At 44.5% G+C, this 20,417-nt stretch overlaps 1 protein-coding gene across 8 annotated transcripts in view; it reads right to left on the reverse strand.

Annotated features, from left to right (window-relative positions):
* LOC110510172 (dachshund homolog 2-like) overlaps nucleotides 1–20,417 on the reverse strand; it is a 285,623-nt gene that overhangs the window by 128,068 nt on the left and 137,138 nt on the right. For 5 of the 8 annotated variants that reach the window (XM_036967521.1, XM_036967518.1, XM_036967517.1 and 2 more), the window contains exon 3: nucleotides 10,214–10,366. In XM_036967521.1, the coding sequence (XP_036823416.1) occupies nucleotides 10,214–10,366 (153 nt within the window). The remainder of the gene's footprint in view (nucleotides 1–10,213; nucleotides 10,367–20,417) is intronic. The other 3 variants (XM_036967522.1, XM_036967520.1, XM_036967523.1) reach the window with 1 other exon arrangement.

Genomic DNA, 20,417 nt, shown 5'->3' on the forward strand with positions numbered 1-20,417 from the left:
CGCAGCAAGATGTGTAACCTGTTGCTACAAGAAAAGGTCAACCAGTGAAGAACAAACACCATTGTAAATACAACCCATATTTATACTTATTTATTTTCCCTTTTGTACATTAACCATTTGTACATCGTTACAACACTGTATATATACATAATATGACATTTGTAATGCATTTATTCTTTTGAAACTTCTGTATGTGTAAAGTTTACTGTTAATTTGTATTGTTTATTTAACTTTTGTATATTATCTACATCACTTGCTTTGGCAATGTTAACACATGTTTCTCATGTCAATAAAGCCCTTGAATTGATAAGGGAGATAGAGAGATGAGAGATAGATAGAGATAGAGAGATGAAAGATAGAGAGGTGAGAGTCAGAGAGTAGAGAGATAGAGGTGAGATATAGTAAGGTGAGAGCTAGAGAGGTGAAAGATAGAGAGATGAGAGATAGAGAGGTGAGAGATAGTAAGGTGAGATATAGAGAGATGAGAGATAGAGAGATGAGAGATAGAGAGGTGAGAGATAGATAAGTGAGAGATAGAGAGAGAGTGCAGTGAGAGATAGAGAGGTGAGAGATAGTAAGGTGAGATATAGAGAGATGAGAGATAGAGAGATGAGAGATAGAGAGGTGAGAGATACAGAGATGAGAGATAGAGAGTAAAGAGATGGAGAGGTGAGAGATAGAGAGGTGAGAGATATAGTCTAAATTAGAAAGAGGTGAGAGATAGTGAGGTGAGAGATAGAGGTGAGAGATAGAGAGTAAAGAGAAAGAGAGGTGAGAGATAGAGCAAAAGAGAGATAGAGAGAGAGAGATGAGAGAGATAGCAGTGAGAGATAGAGAGATAGGGCAGTGAGAGATTGAGACATGAGAGAGATAGAGAGAGATAGAGCGATGAGAGACATTGAGAGATGAGAGAGAGAGACCAGTGAGAGATAGAGAGATGAGAGACATTGAGAGATGAGAGAGATAGAGCAGTGAGAGATAGAGAGATGAGAGACATTGAGAGATGAGAGAGATAGAGCAGTGAGAGATGAGAGAGATTGAGAGGTGAGAGACAGAGGGGTGAGAGACAGAGAGGTGAGAGACATAGAGGTGAGAGATAGAGCAGAGATAGAGAGGTGAGAGACAGAGAGGTGAGAGACAGAGAGGTGAGAGACAGAGAGATGAGAGACATTGAGAGATGAGAGAGATAGAGAGGTGAGAGACAGAGAGGTGAGAGACAGAGAGGTGAGAGACAGAGAGGTGAGAGATAGAGCAGAGATAGAGAGGTGAAAGATAGAGAGGAAAGCGACATAGAGGTAAGAGATAGAGAGTAAAGAGATAGAGAGGTGAGAGACAGAGAGGTGAGAGATAGAGCAGAGAGAGGGGAGAGATAGAGAGGAAAGCGACATAGAGGTAAGAGATAGAGAGTAAAGAGATAGAGAGGAAAGCGACATAGAGGTAAGAGATAGAGAGTAAAGAGATAGAGAGGTGAGAGACAGAGAGGTGAGAGATAGAGCAGAGAGAGAGAGGGGAGAGATAGAGAGGTGAAAGACAGAGAGGTGAGAGATAGAGCAGAGATAGAGAGGGGAGAGATAGAGAGGTGAGAGACAGAGCAGAGATAGAGAGGGGAGAGATAGAGAGGGGAGAGATAGAGAGGTGAGAGACAGAGAGGTGAGAGATAGAGCAGAGATAGAGAGGAAAGAGATCGAGAGGTGAGAGACCGAGAGGTGAGAGATAGAGAGTAAAGCGACATAGAGGTGAGAGAACGAGAGGTGAGAGATAGAGAGGAAAGAGATCGAGAGGTGAGAGATAGAGCAGAGATAGAGAGGAAAGAGATCGAGAGGTGAGAGATAGAGAGTAAAGAGATAGAGAGGGGAGAGATAGAGAGGTGAGAGACAGAGAGGTGAGAGAGAGAGAGCAGAGATAGAGAGGTGAGAGATAGAGGAAAGCGACAGAGGTGAGAGAACGAGAGGTGAGAGATAGAGAGGAAAGAGATAGAGAGGAAAAAGATAGAGCGGTGAGAGAAAGAGAGGTGAAAAAGTGCAGACCAGTTTGGTGGTCAGGGATTTGAAACAACTGCACACACAGGTCACACAGATCGCTCGGTGCCCACACTTTCCCTATGAACTTCCACTCTCTCTCTCTCTCTCTCTCTCTCTCTCTCTCTCTCTCTCTCTCTCTCTCTCTCTCTCATTCCCTCCCTCGACACGCTCTCTCTCTCTCTCTCTACACTCTCTCTCTTTCTCACACACTCTCTCACTCTACACTCTCTCTCTCTTTCTCACACACTCTCTCACTCACACACTCTCTCACTCACTTTCTCTCTCACACACTCTCTCTACACTCACTGTCTCACTCACTTTCTCTCCCACTCACTCTCTCGCTCACTTTCTCTCTCACTCACTTTCTCTCTCACTCACTCTCTCTACACTCACTCTCTCACTCACTTTCTCTCTCACGCACTCTCTCTACACTCACTTCCTCTCTCACTCACTCTCTCTACACTCACTCTCTCACTCACTTTCCCTCTCTAAACTCACTCTCTCTACACTGACTCTCACACTCACTTTCTTTCCTCACTCACTTTCTCTCTCTACACTCACTCTATCTACACTCACTCTCTCACTCACTCTCTCTTTCTCACACACTCTCTCACTCTACACTCTCTCTCACTCTCTCTCACTCACTCTCTCTACACTCACTTTCTCTCTACACTCACTCACTTTGTCTTTCACTCACTCTCTCTACACTCACTCTCTCTACACTCACTCTCTACACTCACTCTCTCACTCACTTTCTCTCTTTACACTGACTCTCTCTACACTCACTCTCTCACTCACTTTCTCTCTCACTCACTCTCTCTACACTCACTCTCTCTACACTCACTCTCTCACTCACTTTCTCTCTCACTCACTTTCTCTCTAAACTCACTCTCTCTACACTGACTCTCACACTCACTTTCTTTCTCACTCACTTTCTCTCTCTACACTCACTCTCTCTACACTCACTCTCTCACTTACTTTCTCTCACTCACTTTCTCTCTCTACACTCACTCTCTCTACACTCAATCTCTCACTTTCTCTCTCACTCATTCTCTCTTTCTCACACACTCTCTCACTCTACACTCTCTCTCACTCTCTCTCTACACTCACTCTCTCTCTACACTCTCACTCAGTCACTTTCTCTCCCACTCACTCTCTCTACACTCACTCTCTCTACACTCACTCTCTCACTCACTTTCTCTCTCACTCACTTTCTCTCTCACTCACTTTCTCTCTTTACACTCACTCTCTCTACACTCACTCTCTCACTCACTTTCCCTCTCACTCACTCTCTCTACACTCACTCTCTCTCTCTCACTCACTTTCTCTCTTTACACTCACTCTCTTTGTCTCTTTGTCTCTTTTTGTCTCTCTCTCTCTCTCTTTCTCTCTCTCTCTCTCTTTGTCTCTCTCTTTCTCTCTCTCTCTCTCTCTCTCTCTCTCTCTCTCTCTCCACTCACACTTGTTTTTTGCTACCTCTGCAAATCCCGTGCCTAACAGATTCCAGGGCCAGTTTAAATGATGCATGGGATTTCTCTTTCTCTTTTAACTTGTCAGTCACAAAGGAAAAAATATATCAGTTGTTCTCTGATGTCATTTGTGATGGTGATTTTCCCTGACATTATCCCTGACTCCATTAGACCAATGAGCCTCTGTTTTGCTCGGCTATTCTTCTCCTGCCGCCCGACCAGAAACACATGTTCTCCCTTCAGTATTCTCTTCCTTCTTCCTTGTTAACAAGAGTTCAGAGGCATATTTATATTTAAAGACACCAATTCACAGGAGCCCCTGTGCCTCTTAGCTGCTTTTCAGCTGTAAAACCCTGAGAGTATAAACACCCTTTCAAACAGTCTCCAGGAGCTGACAACCAACTTCTGCTGTGCACTTTAGGAGACTCCCCAAAGTTAGATTGTGGTAAGCCAAATTGGTCAACTGATTAGGCGCTCGCCAGTTCTCTGTGGTCTGTGGTGAGAGATGCTTTCTAAATGTATTCCTTTTTAGTCTTGAAAGGAGGATTGGCGGCTGGGGTCGCTGTCTAAGGGGAAAGAGATTGAAATCAAGTCTCCCCCTATCTCCGCTAACTGATGTGTGCAGATAGCTGAAGGTGTTTCACAGCCCATCCCACACGGAGGGGAAGATGCAGATTAGCTGTTTGATGTTCTCCAAAGAAGCAGCTTGCCATCAGAGAGGGACCAAACAGCCCCCGGGAACGCAAGAACGAGAAAGAAACAGGAAATGAAAAGAAAAAAGGAAGGAGAGAAAAAGCAGACATCAGGCGGCTGTCGTCTCGGGATCAGAGTCTTGGCCGCGAAAGAGAGAACGCAAAGGGTTAAAGTCGGAGGGATATCTTCTGAAGCCGCTTGTTTAACTTACGCGACGTGATTTCTCTAGATCAGATTCCAACATCCCCGTCCCACCACCATCCACCCCGATAACAAACTGCGAGACCAGGCAGAAAGCACACCACCGCTCTACCAACTCTTTTGAGGGTTTGAACAATGTTAATGAGATGAAGCATACCCCCTCCTCCTTCTCCTTCGTCTCCTGCATCTCTCTCAGGTTTCTGCTCCTACAGCTCTGGCTCTTGGTGGTGTATGTGTGTGTGTGTGTGTGGGGGGGGGGAGAGGGGGGGGGGGGTTAGATGTAATTTCCACAACACAGACCGTGGTTGAACTGTTTCCAGTCTTTAGGTTATAGGCCCCCAGGTCTCAGTGAAGCTGGTCCCTTCAAATGCTTTCTACAGGAGGGCTAACTCACTGGCTTCTCCATTTTGGGGGAAAGAGTAGCCTGCTGAATTGTGGGTGACTTGTGTGTTAGTGCAAATCGAGGCCCACTTGCATGGCATCAGCTGGACAGACCCCCCCAGCAAAGCCTGCTGCCTCTCTCTCTCTCTCTGTAATGATTATAGTCATCATCATCATCATCATCATCGTCGGTGGTGTGACATGGCCAGCTCTCTGTAGCGCTGGTGTCAGGGAGGAGTACATTAGAAGGGCTGTGACATGGCCAGCTCTCTGTAGCGCTGGTGTCAGGGAGGAGTACATTAGAAGGGCTGTGACAGGGCCTCTCCATCCAGCTCTGTCATTATCACCCAGTCCCATGGCTGTCTCGTTACAATGTACTGGAGGAGATTTAACTATGGGTAATCATTTATGCAGATATTGCTACAGGGCTTCATTTGATCAGGAACATGGACAGCGTGCATAATGACGTCAGAATTCAGTTATGATGGTCATTGTTTTAGCACTTTTAAACTACGGCGCACAACACTGGTTCAATGTGACAATAAATCAGCACAATCTACATTTTCGTTTTTTTTTTTTTTAATTGCCGCAATCTTGGAGCTAGAATTGGGATCATGTACACTGTTCTAATGCCAAAACATAAAAAGAGTAACAGAGAGCAATGTACAATCCGCTGAACTTAGCAAAACCTGAGCTGTGTTCCAATATTCATAATAACCACACTAACCCTCCTATTTGTGACGTAAATTGGGTTATGTAGTATGCTTATTGGTCATAGTATGGATATAGTTAGTATGCCAAAAGTTCCCGGATGTCGTACTAAATTCGGCAAAATACGAAGTATACAAGCCGTGGACACTATTTCCGTGCTTTTAGGGCCCATGATGCAATTCTTCAGAAAATGGGTGTGGTTTCACTACGTTTTCAGATTTGAAGAAAATTGCAAAAAATATGCAGCCAATACAAATTCAATGCTTTAATAACTAATTATGACAAATGTTAAGAAAATGTTGAGCAATGTAATAAAGAAATTACTTTTTAAATAAGTTACGTTACATGTTAGCTACACAATCCGTATCCTTACGAACCGCATAGCATTATTACAGCAGTATTTACTGGTATGTTAGCTAGTTACATAATGAGTAACGTTAACATTAGTTGTCTACTTAGACATCGAGGCAGGCAGTATATTAACTATAATCTAACTAACTACCCAACGTTTATTGACTTAATTATTCACGTCATTCTTAGATAAGTGGTTTAGTCGGTGTGCGTTCTCAATGGACATCGTTAATTATGGTTATCTACTCCGATTTCAGAGAACTCTCGTCTGAGTGTGCCAGAGCTCAGTATAACTGATGAATATACGAACGCTCAACACCCGTTGAATAAATGGCCGGTGTCAGTAAACGTCAGCAAATAAAATTGTAATGAAATAGTTTCCAGCAGCAGCCTAACCAGCTCTGCTAGGGTGAGAAACATGGTCAGAGTGAGCTGTTCTCTCATTTGTGTCTGGAAGTAGCTAGCAAGCTAGCAAACTTTAGCAAGTTAGCTTGGGTGCTTGACAGCGGTTGTGAGGTCAGAATGCTTGGATCAACCCTACTCCTTTGCCAGAGCGTCCAGTGACGCGCTTTGAGAGCGAAATGCTCAGAATTTACGAACAGACAATCTGACAACACTCTGGATTTACAAACAGACAATCTGACAACACTCTGGATTTACAAACAGACAATCTGACAACACTCTGGATTTACAAACAGACAATCTGCAACACTCTGGATTTACAAACAGACAATCTGACAACACTCTGGATTTACAAACAGACAATCTGACAACACTCTGGATTTACAAACAGACAATCTGACAACACTCTGGATTTACAAACAGACAATCTGACAACACTCTGGATTTACGAATGCCCAGATTGCATTTAAGAACACACCCAAAATCGTAAAATGTCTAACCAGTCATTTGTTATGCAAACAAGCTAGCAAGAGGTTGCATAGCAACAGCATCAAACTCCGGTAGACAGACAAAGTGCTAGTACGCTCAACTGAAAGTACACTGTTAGTTTACAGTATACTAAAATTAACCAATAGTATATAGTATGTAAACTCAGCAAAAAAAAAAAGAAACATCCTCTCACTGTCAACTGAGTTTATTTTCAGCAAACTTAACATGTGTAAATATTTGTATGAACATAACAAGACTCAGCAACTGAGATAAACTGAACAAGTTCCACAGACATGTGACTAACAGAAATGGAATAATGTGTCCCTGAACAAAGGGGGGGGGGGGGTCAAAATCAAAAGTAACAGTCAGTATCTGGTGTGGCCGCCAGGTGCATTAAGTACTGCTGTGCATCCCCTCCTCATGGACTGCACCAGATTTGCCAGTTCTTGCTGTGAGATGTTACCCCACTCTTCCACCAAGGCACCTGCAAGTTCCTGGACATTTCTGTGAGGAATGACCCTAGACCTCACCCTCTGATCCAACAGGTCCCAGAAGTGCTCAATGGGATTGAGATCTGGGCTCTTCGCTGGCCATGGCAGAACACTGACATTCCTGTCTTGCAGGAAATCACGCACAGAACGAGCAGTATGGCTGGTGGCATTGTCATGCTGGAGGGTCATGTCAGGATGAGCCTGCAGGAAGGGTACCACATGAGGGAGGAGAATGTCTTCCCTGTAACACACAGCGTTGAGATTGTCTGCGATCCCGCTCCAGAGTACAGGCCTCGGTGTAACGCTCATTCCTTCGACGATAAAAATGAATCCGACCATCCCCCCTGGTGAGACAAAACCACAACTCGTCAGTGAAGAGCACTTTTTGCCAGTCCTGTCTGGTCCAGCGACGGTGGGTTTGTACCCATAGGCGACGTTGTTGCCGGTAATGTCTGGTGAGGACCTGCCTTACAACAGGCCTACAAGCCCTCAATTCAGCCTCTCTCAGCCTATTGCAGACGGTCTGAGCACTGATAGAGGCATTGTGCAGTCCTGGTGTAACTCGGGCTGTTGTTGTTGCCATCCTGTACCTGTCCCGCAGATGTGATGTTCAGATGTATCGATCCTGTGCAGGTGTTGTTACATGTGGTCTGCCACTGTGAGGACATTCAGCTGTCCGTCCTGTCTCCCTGTAGCTCTGTCTTAGGCATCTCACAGTACGGACATTGCAATTTATTGCCTTGGCCACATCTGCAGTCCTCATGCCTCCTTGCAGCATGCCTAAGGCACGTTCACGCAGATGAGCAGGGACCCTCGGCATCTTTCTTTTGGTGTTTGTCAGATCCAGTAGAAAGGCCTCTTTAGTGTCCTAAGTTTTCATAACTGTGACCTTAATTGCCTAAAGCTTACACTGTTGGCGTCTTAACGACCGTTCCACAGGTGCATGTACCTTAATTGTTGATGGTTCACTGAACAAGCATGGGAAACAGTGTTTAAACCCTTTACAATGAAGATCTGTGAAGTTATTTGGATTTTTACGAATTATCTTTGAAATACAGGGTCCTGAAAAAGGGACGTTTCTTTTTTTTTGCTGAGTTTAGTATATACTCATTAAGTATGTAGTATACAGTACATGTTAGTATGGGTATTCAAACTCAAGGAATTTGTGTTTAGTGCATGGGGGACGCAATCTTCATGCAGCTCCGCTATTGGGGTTGGATGTATCAAAGACACTTTTTGCCTGCCTACTGTCGCCAAGGTCACCCACTCTTTACCACGCAAACAGCATCACCGCAGAAGACAAATCAATGAGTCCGGTTAAACCCTTTTTCTACATTTTCTGTTGTCTTGCCTCGCAGTTCCCGTGTGTTTATATGTAAAACGTATGAAATATAAATAAGTGTGTACATCAGTTTGTCCTATCTGCATGTGTGTGTATTTGTGAGTATTTTACTTGTCCCTCTACATATTCAGGCTCACGTCTCTATCGGAGGCGTCTGCATCTGCCGTGGCTCTGGGTGGTATAGAGAAGGCTCTCTGTGTCTGTGTGGCTCTGGGTGGTATAGAGAAGGCTCTCTGTGTCTGTGTGGCTCTGGGTGGTATAGAGAAGGCTCTCTGTGTCTGTGTGGCTCTGGGTGGTATAGAGAAGGCTCTCTGTGTCTGTGTGGCTCTGGGTGGTATAGAGAAGGCTCTCTGTGTCTGTGTGGCTCTGGGTGGTATAGAGAAGGCTCTCAGTGTCTGTGTGGCTCTGGGTGGTATAGAGAAGGTTCTCTGTGTCTGTGTGGCTCTGGGTGGTATAGAGAAGGCTCTCTGTGTCCGCGTGGCTCTGGGTGGTATAGAGAAGGCTCTCTGTGTCTGTGTGGCTCTGGGTGGTATAGAGAAGGCTCTCTGTGTCTGCGTGGCTCTGGGTGGTATAGAGAAGGCTCTCTGTGTCTGTTGTGGCGCCTCTGTTAACCAGCCCACTGCCACACGTACTGTTAGTCACACACACTGCCATCACCTCCATCTAAATGCACAGTCAGCTCGCAGACATTAAGGACGTCCTAAGCCTCAATAAAATAAGGCTGAAGAGAAAGCAATGCGTGGGCCAGAATCAATTACCCGTAGTGGAGCTGAGCAACCACGGACAGAGAGACATGGACAGAGAGACATAGACAGAGAGACACGGACAGAGAGACATGGACAGAGAGACATGGACAGAGAGACATGGACAGAGAGACATGGACAGAGAGACATGGACAGAGAGACATAGACAGAGAGACATGGACAGAGAGACACGGACAGAGAGACATGGACAGAGAGACACGGACAGAGAGACACGGACAGAGAGACACGGACAGAGAGACACGGACAGAGAGACACGGACAGAGAGACATGGACAGAGAGACACGGACAGAGAGACATGGACAGAGAGACTTGGACAGAGAGACATGGACAGAGAGACACGGACAGAGAGACACAGACAGAGAGACATGGACAGAGAGACTTGGACAGAGAGACACGGACAGAGAGACACGGACAGAGAGACATGGACAGAGAGACATGGACAGAGAGACACGGACAGAGAGACACGGACAGAGAGACACGGACAGAGAGACACGGATCGAGAGACACGGACAGAGAGACATGGACAGAGAGACACGGACAGAGAGACACGGACAGAGAGACACGGACAGAGAGACATGGACAGAGAGACATGGACAGAGAGACATGGACAGAGAGACATTTACAAGGAGACTAAACGTTCTGCAGTTTCTAGCCACCTCTCCTCCTAGTTACGGCTAGACACATGCGTGGGCTGTTAAATACTGGCTGTAGATTTGAACAGACACATCTGTCATGATTTGGGGGCTATGAAATCAATATTTTAATGTACGTTGGCAGTCATAATAATTATGTGAATTATGTTTATTTTAAGGGTATTTTTTATGTATACTGTTATACTTTCCTGTTCATAATGCCTCAGTAGTTAGCTGTGATAAACAATCAAGTATGGATGTCTAACCTGTGTTGGAGTTGAGCTCGTCGTTCTCCGACTCGGTACCGTTCTGGCTGCCGGCTCCGTGCAGGTTGTTCATGGCCATCAGCTTCATCTTCTGCAGCTTCATAGCCTCGGCCATCGCTGCAGCCGTCAGCCCTGCAGGACAACACATAAATACTGTACACAAATCACAAGCATACACAGCAAGGAAAAATGCACACATCTAAAGACAACACACAAGCTTATTTGCATTTTGATAAAGCTTAGATATCTATATGCCCTACAAAGAAATAAGCTGAGAAGCTGCAGCTACTGAGCTGGACAGATGTTCATAGCCCTGTAATAAAGACATCTAAAGCTATTTGGAGTAGAACACAACTTGGATGATGCGTCATGCTTTTTTCATTTCAGTTCCTCTCAGTCTAAGCATGTGTACTGGGTCTTCAGAGATATTTCTGTAGAGGAGCCAGAGTGAGGCTCTAGCTGGCCCCAGGCCTCCCCTGACCCCACCCACCCAAGCTGAGCTGAACTGAGGGGAGATGGGCCACTGGTGGTGGTGGTAGGGAGGGCCACTGGTGGTGGTGGTAGGGAGGGTCCCTGGTGGTGGTGGTGTCCGTCCCTGGAGAGCCCTCTTTTCCAGTCTCTCTAAGAAACCCAGCTACCTTCAGCTCATCAAGGGCTCCACAGCCCCGGAAGCCATCATCACTCTGTCCAATTAGGCCCATAATTAATTCAATTAGACGACGGAAGGACACATTAAGTAATTAATTAAATGACGATGCCTTGCCTCCTTGCTTTGCCGTGATCTAAATTTCTTTACAAATCAGGACAAAAAAATAGACATCTTTTTTTCTTTTCTCCCCAGGTTCACACACGATGTGTCACCTTGATCTAATTCATTACCGGAATCGCCTCCAACGGTATGGGGTGTCAAGAAAAAAAGAGAGAGAAAAAGATGTTCATTAATTGATCATTTAATTTTGTTTCTGTGAACATGAACACTTCAGTCACTCTGCCTGTGGAGGGAAGAGAGTCTGATCGCTACTCGATAAAAACACCAAAGGAGGAAAATGAACTGTGCCGCTCTCATCGGCCAATGTTTATCAATTCCACTACACACAGTAAGCCAAATAAACCAGCAAATGATTCTAAGTTAAAAAAAATATAGACAGGCACAGATAGAGTGGAAGAGGAGAGGGAAGGGGAGGGGGGTTAAGACAAATGAATCTCCGTTCTTACATTTATATAAAAAACAAGCCTCCTATTTTATGCATCCCGGCCCCCTCTCTTCTAAGCCTGCCCGAGGAAACAGGCAAAATGTTTTCAATAGCTATATTTAAACAAAATGTCATGATGATTGATTCATTTGATTATGAGTTCATTTTGTTGCCTAATCCCACAGACTTGTCAGAGGCACAGCTGCAGCAGCTTGAAGGGGAAACTCAAACCTCTGAATTAGCTGTGGACGTGTGGCCGGGGGGAGGGGGGGGGGGGGGAGAAACAGCTGCAGTAGCATGGAGGGAGCACCACGTCAACCCTGCTAATGCCCTAAAACCTTGGCATAAACATCCGTACAGCCAGCCTTATTTTTGGTGGGATTTGAGAATGCACTTGGGAGAAAATACATGCATGCTTGACATTTCTCCTGACGCAAATGACTGTATAGAGATGACAGATCCAGAAGGTTGGGGAGAGCTAGGAAACATTCCCATATCTGATCATATGATCTTGTAATGCTTCTAGCCTACTATAGTCACCGAGGATTACTGGTTAGCATTCATTAAGTTGATTTGTACAAAACTGCAAATTCCAATTTTATGCTACGTTCATTTAAAATCCCTTGTTAAATGTACGTATGTACACTTAGCAGTAATATTCATATAGATTATTTCAGGGGCGTAACTTTCACTGGGGACAGGGGTGACATGTCCCACCCACATTCTGAAAATAAGTAATGGTGTGCTTTAGGGCCATGCGGGCACCTCCGAGCGGTCCAGTAGACTGTTTTGGGTGCTTATCCAACTGGATAAAAAATGTCCCCCCACATTAAGTACATGAACAGGATGAGTTTGCAAGCCAAACTATGGTAGCTAGGCTACAGTAGCTAGGCTACAACACTCCGCTTGTTCTGTCAGAAAGCAGATGTCATCAAAAGAACACATACAGTGCCTTGCGAAAGTACACTTTGTGACCTTTTGCCACATTTCAGGCTTCAAACATAAAGATATAAAACTGTATTTTTTTGTGAAGAATCAACAAGTGGGACACAGTCATGAAGTGGAACGACATTTATTGGATATTTCAAAAACATTTTAACAAATCAAAAACTGAAAAATTGGGCGTGCAAAATTATTCAGCCCCCTTAAGTTAATACTTTGTAGCGCCACCTTTTGCTGCGATCACAGCTGTAAGTCGCTTGGGGTATGTCTCTATCAGTTTTGCACAATTTTTTCCCATTCCTCCTTGCAAAACAGCTCGAGCTCATTGAGGTTGGCAGCAGTTTTCAGTTCTTTCCACAGATTCTCGATTGGATTCAGGTCTGGACTTTGACTTGGCCATTCTAACACCTGGATATGTTTATTTTTGAACCATTCCATTGTAGATTTAGCTTTATGTTTTGGATCATTGTCTTGTTGGAAGACAAATCTCCGTCCCAGTCTCAGGTCTTTTGCAGACTCCATCAGGTTTTCTTCCAGAATGGTCCTGTATTTGGCTCCATCCATCTTCCCATCAATTTTAACCATCTTCCCTGTCCCTGCTGAAGAAAAGCAGGCCCAAACCATGATGCTGCCACCACCATGTTTGACAGTGGTGATGGTGTGTTCAGGGTGATGAGCTGTGTTGCTTTTACGCCAAACATAACGTTTTGCATTGTTGCCAAAAAGTTCAATTTTGGTTTCATCTGACCAGAGCACCTTCTTCCACATGTTTGGTGTGTCTCCCAGGTGGCTTGTGGCAAACTTTAAACAACACTTTTTATGGATATCTTTAAGAAATGGTTTTCTTCTTGCCACTCTTCCATAAAGGCCAGATTTGTGCAATATACGACTGATTGTTGTCCTATGGACAGAGTCTCCCACCTCAGCTGTAGATCTCTGCAGTTCATCCAGAGTGATCATGGGCCTCTTGGCTGCATCTCTGATCAGTCTTCTCCTTGTATGAGCTGAAAGTTTAGAGGGACGGCCAGGTCTTGGTAGATTTGCAGTGGTCTGATACTCCTTCCATTTCAATATTATCGCTTGCACAGTGCTCCTTGGGATGTTTAAAGCTTGGGAAATCTTTTTGTATCCAAATCCGGCTTTAAACTTCTTCACAACAGTATCTCGGACCTGCCTGGTGTGTTCCTTGTTCTTCATGATGCTCTCTGCGCTTTTAACGGACCTCTGAGACTACCACAGTGCAGGTGCATTTATACGGAGACTTGATTACACACAGGTGGATTGTATTTATCATCATTAGTCATTTAGGTCAACATTGGATCATTCAGAGATCCTCACTGAACTTCTGGAGAGAGTTTGCTGCACTGAAAGTAGAGGGGCTGAATAATTCTGCACACCCAATTTTTCAGTTTTTGATTTGTTAAAAAAGTTTGAAATATCCAATAAATGTCGTTCCACTTCATGATTGTGTCCCACTTGTTGTTGATTCTTCACAAAAAATACAGTTTTATATCTTTATGTTTGAAGCCTGAAATGTGGCAAAAGGTCGCAAAGTTCAAGGGGGCCAAATACTTTCGCAAGGCACTGTGTCTTATCTTATTGGTCCTCACTGTAAATTAACTAAAATCTCTTGTCTGTGTCTCTGTGATCTTTCATCACTGTTTTTGCTCACTGTCAGCTAACTTTCAATGAGGACAGGTTCATTTACATATTGGGACACTGAAACTTTCTCCATCTCTTAAAGGGAGAGTAAGAGAGAGTGTTCTTCTCTGGCCTGTGAGGAGTCCTATGGTGGAAACATAGCCTGTTTAGGGTCAGTCAGAGCAAAGAGAAAGCTCTTTCTGAGAGGGTGACAGTGTTTCAGAGATGACAGTGTTCCAGAGATGACAGTGTTTCAGAGATGACAGTGTTTCAGAGATGACAGTGTTCCAGAGATGACAGTGTTCCAGAGATGACAGTGTTCCAGAGATGACAGTGTTTCAGAGATGACAGTGTTTCAGAGATGACAGTGTTTCAGAGATGACAGTGTTCCAGAGATGACAGTGTTCCAGAGATGACAGTGTTTCAGAGATGACAGTGTTCCAGAGATGACAGTGTTCCAGAGATGACAGTGTTCCAGAGATGACAGTGTTCCAGAGATGACTGTGTTCCATAGATGACAGTGTTTCAGAGATGACAGTGTTTCAGAGATGACAGTGTTCCAGAGATGACAGTGTTCCAGAGATGACTGTGTTCCATAGATGACAGTGTTTCAGAGATGACAGTGTTTCAGAGATGACAGTGTTCCAGAGATGACAGTGTTTCAGAGATGACAGTGTTCCAGAGATGACAGTGTTCCATAGATGACAGTGTTCCAGAGATGACAGTGTTTCAGAGATGACAGTGTTCCAGAGATGACAGTGTTTCAGAGATGACAGTGTTTCAGAGATGACAGTGTTTCAGAGATGACAGTGTTCCAGAGATGACAGTGTTTCAGAGATGACAGTGTTCCAGAGATGACAGTGTTCCATAGATGACAGTGTTCCAGAGATGACAGTGTTTCAGAGATGACTGTGTTCCATAGATGACAGTGTTTCAGAGATGACAGTGTTTCAGAGATGACAGTGTTCCAGAGATGACAGTGTTTCAGAGATGACAGTGTTCCAGAGATGACAGTGTTCCATAGATGACAGTGTTCCAGAGATGACAGTGTTTCAGAGATGACAGTGTTCCATAGATGACAGTGTTCCAGGGATGACAGTGTTTCAGAGATGACAGTGTTCCAGAGATGACAGTGTTCCAGAGATGACAGTGTTCCATAGATGACAGTGTTTCAGAGATGACAGTGTTCCAGAGATGACAGTGTTCCAGAGATGACAGTGTTCCATAGATGACAGTGTTTCAGAGATGACAGTGTTCCAGAGATGACAGTGTTTCAGAGATGACAGTGTTCCAGAGATGACAGTGTTCCAGAGATGACAGTGTTCCATAGATGACAGTGTTCCAGAGATGACAGTGTTTCAGAGATGACAGTGTTCCAGAGATGACAGTGTTCCAGAGATGACAGTGTTCCAGAGATGACAGTGTTCCATAGATGACAGTGTTTCAGAGATGACAGTGTTTCAGAGATGACAGTGTTCCAGAGATGACAGTGTTCCATAGATGACAGTGTTTCAGAGATGACAGTGTTCCAGAGATGACAGTGTTTCAGAGATGACAGTGTTTCAGAGATGACAGTGTTTCAGAGATGACAGTGTTTCAGAGATGACAGTGTTCCAGAGATGACAGTGTTCCAGAGATGACAGTGTTTCAGAGATGACAGTGTTCCAGAGATGACAGTGTTTCAGAGATGACAGTGTTTCAGAGATGACAGTGTTTCAGAGATGACAGTGTTTCAGAGATGACAGTGTTCCAGAGATGACAGTGTTTCAGAGATGACAGTGTTTCAGAGATGACAGTGTTCCAGAGATGACAGTGTTCCAGAGATGACAGTGTTTCAGAGATGACAGTGTTTTACAGGTGAAAAAGTGTTTCAGAGTTTCTCATGATGTACTACAATGTTGGGATTAGTTACATGAAACAGTAATATTTTCCATATTCAAACACACCGAATGCAACAATGCGTTTTTTAAGAAAAATAGTTAAGAAAAATATTTACAAAATAAAAATAACACTAACGAGGCTATATACAGGGGGTACCGGTACAGAGTCAATGTGTGGAGGTACAGGTTAGTCTAGGTAATTGAGGTAATATCTCCATGTAGAGAGTTACTAAGAGACTATGCATAGATAATAACAGAGTAGCAGCAGCAACAACAAAAAGGAGGGACAATGTAAATAGTCTGGGTAGCCATGCTGGGTAGCCATGCTGGGTAGCCATCCATGCTGGGTAGCCATGCTGGGTAGCCATGCTGGGTAGCCATGCTGGGTAGCCATGCTGGGTAGCCATCCATGCTGGGTAGCCATGCTGGGTAGCCATGCTGGGTAGCCATGCTGGGTAGCCATGCTGTGTAGCCATCCATGCTGGGTAGCCATCCATGCTGGGTAGCCATGCTGGGTAGCCATGCTGGGTAGCCATGCTGGGTAGCCATGCTGGGTAGCCATCCATGCTGGGTAGCCATGCTGGGTAGCCATGCTGGGTAGTCATGCTGGGTAGCCATCCATGCTGGGTAGCCATGCTGGGTAGCCATGCTGGGTAGCCATGCTGGGTAGCCATCCATGCTGGGTAGCCATGCTGGGTAGCCATGCTGGGTTGCCATGCTGGGTAGCCATGCTGGGTAGCCATCCATGCTGGGTAGCCATCCATGCTGGGTAGCCATGCTGGGTAGCCATGCTGGGTAGCCATGCTGTGTAGCCATCCATGCTGGGTAGCCATCCATGCTGGGTAGCCATGCTGGATAGCCATGTTGGGTAGCCATGCTCGGTAGCCATGCTGGGTAGCCATGCTGGGTAGCCATGCTGTTCAGCTGTCTTATGGCTTGGAGGTAGAAGCTGTTAAGATGCCTTTTGGACCTAGACTTGTTACGTTTCACAAAAGTAACGTGTTCTATTACTTTGTGTAACTTTCATGAAAAAGTAACGTGCCCTCTATACATTTCTATGGACAACATCTGTCTCCAAACAGCCTTTCTCCGTTCGCTCGAGAACTGGGACAAGTCGAGATCAGAAGTGTTAGTTGACAAAGTAACTATAATAATATTACCCAATACGTTACTTATAAAAATAATCTGATTATATAAAGCGTTACTTTACTCCGTTGCTCATAAAAGTAATCTGATTACGTAACACTACTAACGCGTTACCCCAAAAACCACAGGCAAGATTATAGAAGCCCTGACTGACATGAGAGAGAGGCAATCAACATCCACTGCCTAACAGACCACATTGAGAACATAAAACAGCAAGACAGAGAAACAACACACACAATCATTGCATTGTCTTTACACATTTCCACCTCCCGATTTGACATTAAAGACGAGCCAGTGAGATCAAACAGGAAACGTAACAGTAATTGATGTTTGAGTAAAGTCACGACCCCACGGAAATGGGAGCCTGAGGATGAAAGGGGAGCGGCATTTTCCAGGGGTGGACAAACAGATATCTTCTTGTTTGCCTTTAATAGAGCTCCTGAGATATAGAGGACCTCTGGCTCTCAGTGTCAGCCCTGCCAGATGAGCGTAGGGCAGTCAGGCACATCGGACTGGAGCCATCCATCCTCCCTTTCTCTTCACATCAGACTTGGAGGGGCCATTCTTGCGTCTAATCGTTAACCTGGCTGGGATGATCTGGGGCGGAGTCCCAGCCTGTTACCCTGGGCAGGTTACAGAAGCTCTTTGTGGTCTCTGTGGGGTCAGACACAGGCCAGATACAGCCTGAATTCCTCCTGTACATTCAGTCTTATTGGCTGTTGTCAGGCCCGGTCCAAAATGGTGTCTGTTTAACTGAAGGTGGTTAACTGGAGACGTTTTAATAAAGACGCTAGAATTTGGTCGTCAGTTTGGGTGTTGATTGTGCAACAGAGACACGGCCACTGGAGGAAGACAGTGTATGAATGTATGCAGGCATTTTACCTTTACACAGAACCTTGTGTCTATCTCCTCCTGTCATTATAATGCATGGTTGTCATCATGGAGCCTATACCACGGTGGGCCGGGTACTGTCTAAAGTACTGGATGGACCAGTCACATAGATAGAGTCCGTGTGTGAAGCAGCGATGTCCATGTGTAGCAGAACGTGTCACAAGCTCCATCTCGCTCACGTCAGATCCATTACAGGCATACAGTACAGGGGAGCAGAGCTATATTGAGCTGGAAGGGCTCACTCAAAGCTCTCTCTCACCCAAACAATTCCCCTAGAGTGGCTTAGCATATGTACATGTGAATTCAAAGAGAGGAGAGGTAAGGAAGGTAAGCAAGCCTGGACAGAAGATGTCATTCAGCCAATATGGACACTTGAGTGATCCTCAACTCTCTGCCGGATGCATTATTGCATTTTACGTTTGTCCTTCTCAACGAGGAGAATAACATGCCAGGAAAAGGGACGTGAGGAAGACACAAGAGAGCAGTGGGGTTGAAGTGGGGCCCACAGACTCCGCCTTTGATTCTCAACACAGTAAAAATAACTTTCCCATTCAACGTTTTTAAGTAAGCTGAGATTGCGAGAAGGACAAAAAACTGAGTGGGGTTAGGGTATACTGTATTTAACTGTGGGGTTAGGGTATACTGTATTTAACTGTGGGGTTAGGGTATACTGTATTTAACTGAGTGGGGTTAGGGTATACTGTATTTAACTGAGCGGGGTTAGGGTATACTGTATTTAACTGAGTGTGGTTAGGGTATACTGTATTTAACTGAGTGGGGTTAGGGTATACTGTATTTAACTGTGGGTTTAGGGTATACTGTATTTAACTGAGTGTGGTTAGGGTATACTGTATTTAACTGAGTGGGGTTAGGGTATACTGTATTTAACTGAGTGGGGTTAGGGTATACTGTATTTAACTGAGTGGGGTTAGGGTATACTGTATTTAACTGAGTGGGGTTAGGGTATACTGTATTTAACTGTGGGTTTAGGGTATAATGTATTTAACTGAGTGGGGTTAGGGTATACTGTATTTAACTGAGTGGGGTTAGGGTATACTGTATTTAACTGTGGGGTTAGGGTATACTGTATTTAACTGAGTGGGGTTAGGGTATACTGTATTTAACTGTGGGGTTAGGGTATACTGTATTTAACTGTGGGGTTAGGGTATACTGTATTTAACTGTGGGGTTAGGGTATACTGTATTTAACTGTGGGGTTAGGGTATACTGTATTTAACTGAGTGGGGTTAGGGTATACCGTATTTAACTGAGTGGGGTTAGGGTATACTGTATTTAACTGAGTGTGGTTAGGGTATACTGTATTTAACTGAGCGGGGTTAGGGTATACTGTATTTAACTGAGTGGGGTTAGGGTATACTGTATTTAACTGAGTGTGGTTAGGGTATACTGTATTTAACTGAGTGGGGTTAGGGTATACTGTATTTAACTGAGTGGGGTTAGGGTATACTGTATTTAACTGAGCGGGGTTAGGGTATACTGTATTTAACTGAGCAGGGTTAGGGTATACTGTATTTAACTGTGGGGTTAGGGTATACTGTATTTAACTGAGAGGGGTTAGGGTATACTGTATTTAACTGTGGGGTTAGGGTATACTGTATTTAACTGAGTGTGGTTAGGGTATACTGTATTTAACTGTGGGGTTAGGGTATACTGTATTTAACTGTGGGGTTAGGGTATACTGTATTTAACTGAGTGGGGTTAGGGTATACTGTATTTAACTGAGTGGGGTTAGGGTATACTGTATTTAACTGTGGGGTTAGGGTATACTGTATTTAACTGAGTGGGGTTAGGGTATACTGTATTTAACTGAGTGGGGTTAGGGTATACTGTATTTAACTGAGCGGGGTTAGGGTATACTGTATTTAACTGAGTGGGGTTAGGGTATACTGTATTTAACTGAGTGGGGTTAGGGTATACTGTATTTAACTGAGTGGGGTTAGGGTATACTGTATTTAACTGAGTGTGGTTAGGGTATACTGTATTTAACTGAGTGGGGTTAGGGTATACTGTATTTAACTGAGCGGGGTTAGGGTATACTGTATTTAACTGAGCGGGGTTAGGGTATACTGTATTTAACTGAGCAGGGTTAGGGTATACTGTATTTAACTGAGTGTGGTTAGGGTATTCTGTATTTAACTGAGTGGGGTTAGGGTATACTGTATTTAACTGAGTGTGGTTAGGGTATACTGTATTTAACTGAGTGGGGTTAGGGTATACTGTATTTAACTGAGTGGGGTTAGGGTATACTGTATTTAACTGAGCGGGGTTAGGGTATACTGTATTTAACTGAGTGGGGTTAGGGTATACTGTATTTAACTGAGTGTGGTTAGGGTACACTGTATTTAACTGAGTGGGGTTAGGGTATACTGTATTTAACTGAGTGTGGTTAGGGTATACTGTATTTAACTGAGTGGGGTTAGGGTATACTGTATTTAACTGAGTGGGGTTAGGGTATACTGTATTTAACTGAGCGGGGTTAGGGTATACTGTA

Source organism: Oncorhynchus mykiss, chromosome Y (assembly GCF_013265735.2).
Source record: "Oncorhynchus mykiss isolate Arlee chromosome Y, USDA_OmykA_1.1, whole genome shotgun sequence".
Classification (NCBI taxonomy): Eukaryota; Metazoa; Chordata; class Actinopteri; order Salmoniformes; family Salmonidae; genus Oncorhynchus; species Oncorhynchus mykiss.